Raw genomic sequence first — 9,680 nt, 5'->3', positions numbered from 1 at the left:
TGTCCCACCTCAGGAGGACTCAGTGCCCTGGAGAAGGAAAAGGCTGGGCCCCCCTGCTCTGGACCCACACGCCCTCCCACATGCCTGGGAAGGTTCCAGTTCCTGCCAAGGAGCCTCAGATGCCCAGGAGGCCGGAGCTGGGGGACCAGTGTTGTCTTGAGGCCAGGCCTGGTGGCATGTTCTGATGGTCCAGTCCAGCCCTGGAGCCCCACTATGTTTCACATCTCTCACCAGAGAGACCCCTGCCCCAGCCACCCTGCCACTCCAAGCAGAGTCCTGCACGGTCTTGGGACAAAGCTGCCAGCCCTGTCCTCGCCCCCCATCCCCTTGGGTGCTGCTGTATGCAAGGCCTGGCCCCTTGGCCGGAGGCTGGAAGCTGACACAGACGCAGGAACCGCTGCGGGATCCCTTTATTTGGGCACCACGGCCCACACCAGCAGCCTGGTAGACACTCAGCAAAGCCTCTTCTCGGGGCCTGGAGTGCCGAGGGCCCAGCCAAGAGCCGGGCCCCCTGGGTGTGAGGGGCGGGGCCCCCCGCAGGACAGACGGGTCCCCCAGGCACTGCAGCTCCTGCTGGCCTGGGTGCAGTGGGGCCTCTGGATACTTGCAGAGCAGTCACCTCCGGCCTGCCTCACCCCTTTTAGAGCCCAGGGTGCCTGGTGCCCAGCTCCTTCCCTCCCTGGGCACTGGGGCAGCCTGGGGCCCACTCAGCCTCGGGCAGCTGGCGGTCACTGCTCATTCCTGGCTGTAGCTGGAGTACATTTTCTTCTGGTACTGCGGACACCTAGGCTTCTGGCACTTGTCCACGGACTTCGGGGGCTTCTGGGGCTGCTGCTTGAACATGGGCAGATACAGACGCCCTGTTGGGGAAGGGAGGGCACAGGTGAGGCGGGTGTTTGGCACAGGACAGCCCACCTTGGAGGTCTCGGTCCTGTCCACTGGGCCAGGTCCTGGACCATCCCTGAGCTCCCAGGCCCTGCCCCCGTCAGTCCCCATCATTCCTCCCAGGAGTCCGGGAGGCCACAGAGGTACTGACGACCCACACGGGCGGGCAGCCAGCACGGGCCGGTGCTTGTGCAGTTGTGCACACACTCAGACGCACCCGTGGGTGCACACAGACATGCAAACACACATAGCAACGCATGCTCCGCTCCTCCAGGCGACCACATCCCTCCGCCTGGAGACAGCCTCTGTCCAGCACTGATGTTACAGTCAGAGCACTAGCTCTTGTCCAGGGCGGAGGGCCGATTCCCCCAATCCTCCGTCCCTGTGAGTAATGGGAGGGCAAGAACAGGGGTCGGTCTGTCTGTTGGGAACCCAAGACAGATGGCAGGTGGCATGTCAAGGCCACCAGAGATGGAGATGGGGCCCAGGGCAGGTGATGGGCAACGCAGGATGAGGTCCCCAGAGACCCATCAGCCCTCGTCCGCTCCCCCACGCCCAGGCCCAAAGCGAAACCTCGGAGAAGCTAAACATTTCCACCTCCTCTGTGTGGCCTGAAACTAGGAACAGCGACCCTCCCCTCCCCTGGCTTCCAGCATAAACCCATTTCCATACTCGACCTGGGGAGGCAGAGAAACGAGCCAGCAAGATCTCAAAATACGCAGGGACGGCCAGAACCTGGAGGTGGGACTGAGCCCTCCCCGGCCGGAGAGGACAGGGTGGCAGCCTGAACCCTCCCCCAGGCGACAGGGCCACGCTGGCTGACACGGTGGAAATGGCGTCTCCAGGGCCTGGGGGGGGGGAAGCACTCGCACGGGGCCAGGCTGCTGGCAATCCGCATGGGAAAGAAGGAAACGGGGTCCCTACCGCACACTACAACTAAAAACACACTTCCAATGAAAGATGGACCGAAACGTGGAAACTGATGCTTCAAAATGTGGGGAAGACGGAGCACCTGTGATGGGCAGATGGAGCCACTTCCTCGGGACACAGAGCCACAGGCCACAAGGACGTGACCACGACGGGTCACCACGGCACCTTGGCATTCAAGCCTGAGGAAGACCAGAGACCTGGCCGGCCACACCACACACAAGCAGCTCTTACTGTCGACCAAAAAGATCAATAGAAAAAACGGGCAGACGCCACACGCACAGGTGAGTCACAGACAGGAGCCTGCCAGCGGCTGAGGAGCGGATGAGAAGCGCTCGGCCTCACCGGTCACCAAGGAAATGGGAGACTCGGACGTGCGGTGTGGGGCCGTCCAGCGGGAAACAGAACCACCGACGAGCTGAGCAAAACCACGGGAGAGATGGGGGTGGTTCCACTGTGTCTGTCCAGCACCAGGCCGGACAGTCGGTGTGGACATCTGTCCACCAGGGTGGTGAGAGCTCAGGGGTCGTCCTGTTATTTTGCTGGTTTTTATAATTTCCGTATTGCCCCAGATGGGACCCTGGTTTTGTAGAGCCTGAAGCCTGTGTGTTGGCTGTCCCCCCCAAAACAAGGGGAAGCTAAGCCAGGGCCTCGGCCTGCGGAGGTGGGGGCCTGGCTCGCAGCCGGCCTACAGCGTGGCCAGCGGAAGCATGGCGGGGCAGGGGGCGGGTGGCAGGTGCTCGGCTCCCAAGGCTCCGTGGAAGGAGACCCTCAGCTCCTGCCCCACGGTTTCTGCCTACTTCCTGGGACCCAACTGGCCACCCTCACCACCCGGCCCTCCAGAGAGCACAGAACTCTGGCTTCTGGGCGGAACCCTGATACCGGCAAATTCCAGGCCATTTGTCTCCATCACCAACATTCCAGCCCAACACCGACGCCCTCTCCCGCTCCCCAGGCCTCCTCCCGGCTGACCCTCTCCCTCCCCTCCCAGCTTCCTGGGCCTCTCTGCCCAAGGCTCCCCCCTGACCTTACCTGGCCACCCCTCAAGCATGGGATGCAGGGAGGGGCGGCCTCCAGACTGATCCCTCCATCTCCCGCCCTGCCCTCCCCACCGCCTCCCATCTCACCTGAGCCCCGCAGCCCCAGCTTCCACTGAAGTCGCTGCCTGACCCCCTGCAAAACCCTACACCTCCGCAGTCCTGCCTTCCACCCACCCCACCCCACCCCACTCTTCCCGTGCAGGCCTCGAGGGGCTGGGCCAGCTGGCCCAGAGCGTGGCACAGAGCAGGCCCACAAGGCGCCACGGGAGCCACCGAGGGCGTGGAGACAAGCGGTCAGTTCCCACACGTTCTGGAGACGGGCGGCCCAGTTCCTCGAGGAGCAGGAAGTTTGGGGGAGAGCGGCCGTGAGGATGGCGCGGGGGTGTGGCCTGTGCCCAGCCAGCCTTCCAGGGGCACAAGGCCGTGGGCCAGACAGGTGTGGGCGCGCCACCCCTTGAGCGAAAACACACGGAGCCTCCCCGCCGACGGAGCAGACAGGAGAACAGGACAGAGCACAGTCCGGGCGAGGAAGCTAAAGGTTTACGCCCGATGAGTGACTTCACCGGAACGATCGGAAGGCCCCCGGGGTGCCCCGTGTCCTCTGAGAGGGGGGTCGCGGCGAGCGTTCCCCAAAAGCCACAAGGTAGCCTGCTGTCGTGGTCACCTGACTCCGCACAGTGCCAGCCAGTGCGCCACGGCGGGACAAAGGAGGAGCCACGAACGTAGGGGCTGGGACACCCCATCTGCACAAGGGTGCCCAGAGGGGAGAGCAAGTGGGGGCCTCCGTCTGGGCGCGGGAGGAGGGAGCCTCCACGCCAGGCAGGTACGGGCACAAGGGGCATCGAGTGACGGGTGGGGGAGGCGGGCCGGCGCAGCAAGGACCTGGACGGGACGTCTGCACGTGGACACGGGGAATGCGGGCTGGGCTCTGCGGCCCTGCGCCCGGGTGGCCGCAGGACAGAGTGGAGGGTGGGGAGGGGGCGGCAGGGGCTCTGGAAGTGGCCGGTTTACGAGGGGCCGCGCGGACTCCCCGAGGGACCGGATGTGAGGTGGGGAGGCAAGAGCAGCGGACAGCGAACCTCCAGGAGGGAAACCGCCGGACCCCAGCGCAACGCCGCACCGCTACCCGGAAAACACCGCTAGAAACTCGTGTCCCCTAACCAAACGAACGAGGGGCGGGTCCAACGAGGCACCGTCCATCTGACTGTGGACGGCAGCAGGTGCGCTTCACGGGGACAAGCTATGGAGATGGGTCCCACGGGCGCCGGTTAACCAGAGGAGCGCGGCCTGCGCCACCCGGACCTTGAGAGCAGCCCTGCTGGGCGGCGCCCACACCTCACACAAACGTTAACCCCAGGCCGCTTCCACAAGCACAGGGCAAGCGGGGACCCACGGAAACCCCCAGGCGTGCATCCCGGGTGGTCTCGTGTGGGGGCGGCTTCCGCAGTCAGCTCCCAGCAAGCCAGGCCCCAGAGGTCAGGACGGATCAGAGAGCCTCAGGCAACAATCAGAGGGGGAGAAGGTGCCAGGCCTGAGGACTGGGGAGGCTGCTGGGCTTCGGGGGCTCAGCGAGTCAGGAAGAGCCACGCGGCGCGGACCCACGGGCCCGGGAAACTGACTCAGTCCGCGTGGGGGGAGGGCCCGCACGCGTCCACCGGTCCCTCAGGGGACCAGAAAATGTCCTTGTTCTCTGACGCCCCCCCCAGAGAGCCCGTGAAACGGGGGGGGGGACCCCTGAAACCTGAGCGTTTAACCTCTGCCAAAGGGGAACCCAGGCCAAGGCGAGCGTGGCACTCAGGTGAATGAACACGACGGAAACACCGTCGGCAACGCTGGGCAGAAGCACGTGAGGCAACCGAAGGTGGGCGGCGTGGGGAGCGCAGGTCAGGGCCACAGAATGGCCACTGTTCTAATTGAAAGTGGGGGCGAGAAACCTGCGTGCGCACAGGGGGCTGAGGAACTGCGCGTGTGTGTGCATGCGTGTGTGTGCATGTGAGTGTGCGTGTGTGCGCATGCGTGTGCGCGTGCATGTGTGTGCGTGTGTGCATGCGTGTGTGTGCGTGCATGCGTGTGCGCGTGTGTGCGTGGGATGAGACCCTGAAGGAACACGCTCGGGACGCATGTCCTTGCGTGGGGGTCAGGGTGGTTGTCACTGTCGTCACACTGTCTTTTTAAAGGGTGACAACCACTCCCTGTTGCACAAAAACTAAGCTGGCCCCAGGGACAGTCACGTTGCAGGAAAGTTAATAGCAAAGAAAGGTGCCCAAGGCTTAGTCTGGAGCAGGGGTGGGGAACCTTGTTTCTGCCAAGGGCCATTTGGATATTTATAAAATCACTCACGAGCCACAGGAAAATGTCAACTTAAAGATTAGCTATGAGAGCAGCTCCGAGGTTTACTGAATTTCGAGGCCCGCCTGCGCTTGCCGTGGCAGGGCCGGACCCAGTGATTTCGCAGCCACACAGAGCCTGCGGGCTGGACGTTCCCCACCCCTGGCTTAAAGCCTACAGACTACGCTTCCACCTTCAGGTGCACACGTGTGCGTGCTCGTGCATCTGTGCGCACATGCGTGGGTGGGTGCATGTGCGCGTCTGTGCGGACACACAGCAGCGTCAGCCGTGGGAAGTTCCAGGTATCGGGGTAAATGCCATTTATCTTTCCTTCCTCCTGCATGGGATGGAGCCTGGGGCGGAGGGCAAAGGCGTGGGCTCCTGGGACGCCCCCAAACAGCCCCAGGACGCGGGAGCACCTTCCGGCAGCAGCCTCTGCTCACTAGCACAACGAGAATTCACGAGCTGGCGGACGTAGCGGGAGCCACCCACACCCCTTCTTGGAGCTCACCCAGCCCCTCACCAGGAAGGCCCTCCCCAGCCAGGAGCCACTCAGCCACGGTCACATTACGGGGCTGCCCAAGGTCACATTACAGGCAGGGCCTTGTCCCCTCTCCCAGGCGGCTTCCTCACCCCCTTACCGGAGCATCACCAGGAGCCCCCAGCAAAGTTCCCAACGGGGAGCCCCGACTTTGACAAGAGACCCAGGGAACCAGGCAAAACCACAGCTGCAGGCAGGACAGCTGGGACCAGCAAGGGGTCAGCCTGGCGGGGTCCCCACACAGGCTCCTTTGCCCCTTGCCCACCCGTCCCACCTGCCCCCACCACTCTGCGCTCAGCCGCAAGCCCCCTGCCGCCCCTGGCAGGCCGCCCTCACTCCCGCTGCCCCCTCGCCCGCCCGCCCACAAAAGCAAGCCCGCCAACCACGGCCCACCCTCCTCACGCCATGATCCTGGCTCACACAGGCACATCCCGTCCCTGCTCCACCTCGGTCATGGTGATTTCACTCCCACTGTCACCCCCTAACACGCCTGGCACACGCGGACAATACCCGGGTGCCTTGGGGAGGAACAGGACACACCCGCCCGGGATGGAGCGCAGAGGTGCGGGCTCCGGGGAGCACCTTCCAGCACCAGCCTGTGCCCCAGCCGACCCTCATCCGCCTGAAGGCCGCCAGGTCCGCGCAGAGGTGAGACGGGTGACGCCCTCGGGAGCCCTGGGCTGGCCTGTGTACGGCTGAGCAGCACAGACAGGGTTAAAAACACACCCCGGGGACCACTTTATTGTGAGGTCAGGAGGGAGACGCCACCACAGCCCTCGCTCGGGTGCAGACTTCCCGCGTTAGGGCCGCAGGCAGCCCAGGTGGCCCCGGGTGCAGGTGCCCGCAGGTGAGACTCCGGCTCTGGCACGGAGAACACTCCTCTACGGAGATCCTTCCACCCTCGGGCTCTCTTCCAGGTGGGTCCCTGGATTGGAAACTGGCAGACAGGAGGACCGTGAGGGGCCTGGGCACCCCCAAGGAGGTGGGGCGCAGGCAGGTGCAGGAGTGCAGGCCCCGCCCGAGCCCACACCCCCTCCTGGCCTCGCCACCTGGAACGGCGCTTCAGCTCTGGGTGCCGGCTCCCCCACAGCAGCCCTGGGCTGAGCGCCTCGGGGTGCGGAACCAGGCACCGCTGGGCTCTGTGCTCACACGTGACATACACGGCTGATTGCTCTTCAAAGCGGGAGCCTCGCAGCCCTGGGCGCACGGGCCTGGATGGCATCCGCCGTGAGTGGGGAAAGGCCAGGCTGGCTCAGAGCCTCCCTGTCTGCGCACAGGCCCGTCTGGGGACTCTGGAGAGTAGCTTTGCCTGCAGAGATCTCAGGGATGCTGGGGACCCTCACCGGCCACCCCGCGGGCCAGAGCCTGTGCTCTAGAAGCAGCGGGCGGCACTGGGACTCACCGAGGGCCATCAGGGTGCTGCAGTCCCTGCCGTGGAAGTCCATCCAGGCTCTGGTCTTGCAGCTCTTGCTGCAGGTCAGGATCCCGTAGCAGCGGCTGCAGGGCAGCAGGCGCACCCCGACGGAGCGGCCACACTGGGAGCAGAACTTGAAGAAGGGAATCCTGCCAGGGGGCCACGTGGCCATCAGGCAGTGCCTGCTCCCCCCCCCACCCGGTGCCGCCGACCCGGGCTCCTCGACCTTCCCGGTGTCGTCTGCATGTGGATGGAGACCTGAAGTCCCATCCAGGGATGGCCAGCCCAGGCCGGTCAGAACAGAAAATAAACACCGTGTCCAGGGCGCCCCCCGGGGGCTCTAACAAGGCTGGGCAGTGGGACCAGTGGGACCCTCATGTGCCACCTCACGGGCGCGGAGGGTTTCTGTGTCTTGTGGGAAGAGCAGCTCCCGGCGGGCACACACCTTCCCCCTCTGCCTCAACAGGAAAGTGAACCCAGGTGGGCAGCCCCGCCTGCCCCTCATCAACCCGACTGTCCACCAGGTGGGCAGCCACGCCGACCGACCTGCCACATGCCTACCACCCAGCTGCCCTCCAGACACAGAGCACCTGGCTCCTCCAATGTGCCCCGAAGCCCCCACTGCCACTCCCATCCTGGCCCGTGCCCACGGCAGGTGGGGCCCTGCCAGCTACTTACTGCTCCAGCTCCTCCAAGTGCTGCACCCGGAATGGGCTGGGGCCCTTCTGCTTCAGCCTGTGGCAGGGCATCAGCTGTGCTGTTCCCAGAGACCCGCGTCAGACTCCGTGCGCCCTCCTGGTGGCGCTGGGGTGTCCACGGGCGGAGGGCGCACCGGGCTGCCTGCCTCGACCACCCGCCTGCAGGGAGCCCACCCTGGAACTCCAGGGAGGCAGGTGGGGACCCCAGGCCCTTGACATCCCGCGATGGGTCCCAGGAGGCAGAGTGGGGCTTGGCCTGGAGGGGTCAGGACGCCCATGGCCCCCGGGGGGCTTCCCTCTGCTCCTGCGTCCTGCCCAGCCTTCTGCAGCCCCCAGGGCACCGTTCCCCTACACCGTCCACCAGCGCAGTGGCCCCCTCGTCACGCCAATCAAAGGCTCTGGGGCAGCACCAGGTTTCTCTGGCCTCACCCAGCGCGAAGCCCCCTCTGGAAGGGGGACCCCAGCTCTGCTCTCCAGCCACTGTGGGAGGGTGCAATGTGGGCTGGGTGACCAGAGGGCAGTGAGTCCCCCCACAGTACCCACAGTGTCCACCGTGTCCCTTCCCTGTGCTCGCCTTAGACACACCTTATCCCCCCAGAAAGGCCACCTAACCCCTGCTTCCCCGCCACCCCTTCAGACACAGGAACCCCACAAGGAAACACCTGCTGGCCAGGAGAGCAGGAAGGTGGGAGCCCTCCTTCCGCCCCCACCCGCCCCACCCCCACCAGCACACAGGCCGCCACTCGAGCCGCTGTGGCGAGGAGGACCTGGGCCCGGGAAGCCAGCTGACAGGGCACCGTCGTCCGGGCAACGTTGGGACGGCCGTGTGGCACCAGGGATGCTTCTGGGACAGGTGACCGTAGAGAACGCGCAAGGGCCCTGTACGGTGTGGCTCAGGGACTGAAGGGTTGGGGGTTCGATCCCCAGCCCCAGTTGGGTGGCAACCAATCAATGTGTCTCTCTCGAATCGATGTCCCCGCCCCGTCTCCCCCTCCCACTCTGTTGAAAATCAATGAAAAAATATCCTCAGGTGAGGATTTAAAAATAAAAGAACATACAAGGGGTCCTGCGCCACAGCTTCACAGGTCACGTCTTCAAGAGGAAATGTGAAAGTGGGGGGAGGGCGTTCTATTAGTTGAGACACGGCTCACCCCCCACCTAAGTCCCTATAAAGTGCACGGTCCAGCGGCTTTTAGTGCATTCGCGGGTCACAATCAATTCCAGAGCATCCCCACCCCCCAAAACGGACCAACTCAACAGCCGCCACGTCCTGATCCCCAGCCCTGACAGCCACCACGCCCTCACCCCCGGCCCTGACAGCCACCACGCCCTGACCCCCGGCCCTGACAGCCACCACGCCCTGATCCCCAGCCCTGACAGCCACCACGCCCTGACACCCCGTCCTGACAGCCACCACGCCCTGACACCCCGTCCTGACAGCCACCACGCCCTGACACCCCGTCCTGACAGCCACCACGCCCTGACCCCCGGCCCTGACAAACGCCACGCCCTGACACCCCGTCCTGACAGCCACCACGCCCTGACCCCCGGCCCTGACAGCCACCACGCCCTGACCCCCGGCCCTGACAGCCACCACGCCCTGACCCCCGGCCCTGACAGCCACCACGCCCTGACCCCCGGCCCTGACAGCCACCACGCCCTCACCCCCGGCCCTGACAGCCACCACGCCCTGACCCCCGGCCCTGACAAACGCCACGCCCTGACACCCCGTCCTGACAGCCACCACGCCCTGACCCCCGGCCCCCAGCCCCCGGTGACCCCTCTCCACTTGGTCTGCGGCTTTGCGCGTTCTGGACGTTTCATAGATACGTGGTCCCTGTGACCGG

General features: G+C 65.2%; 1 protein-coding gene across 4 annotated transcripts in view; it reads right to left on the bottom strand.

Annotated features, from left to right (window-relative positions):
- Positions 1-393: 393 nt before the first annotated feature.
- ANKMY1 (ankyrin repeat and MYND domain containing 1) overlaps positions 394-9,680 on the bottom strand; it is a 29,938-nt gene continuing 20,651 nt past the window's right edge. For 2 of the 4 annotated variants that reach the window (XM_081143519.1, XM_081143522.1), the window contains exons 16-18: positions 7,814-7,892; positions 7,124-7,284; positions 394-860 (exon numbers count right to left, since the gene is read on the bottom strand). In XM_081143519.1, the coding sequence (XP_080999645.1) occupies positions 736-860; positions 7,124-7,284; positions 7,814-7,892 (365 nt within the window). In that variant the 3' untranslated portion in view covers positions 394-735. Of the gene's footprint in view, positions 861-6,438; positions 6,659-7,123; positions 7,285-7,813; positions 7,893-9,680 lie in introns of those variants that run through there. The other 2 variants (XM_081143520.1, XM_081143521.1) reach the window with 2 other exon arrangements.

The sequence above is a fragment of the Miniopterus schreibersii genome (assembly GCF_964146895.1).
Source record: "Miniopterus schreibersii genome assembly, chromosome: 7".
Classification (NCBI taxonomy): Eukaryota; Metazoa; Chordata; class Mammalia; order Chiroptera; family Miniopteridae; genus Miniopterus; species Miniopterus schreibersii.
The sequence above is the reverse complement of the archived record's forward strand: the minus strand, read 5'-3'. Positions and strand labels throughout refer to the sequence as shown.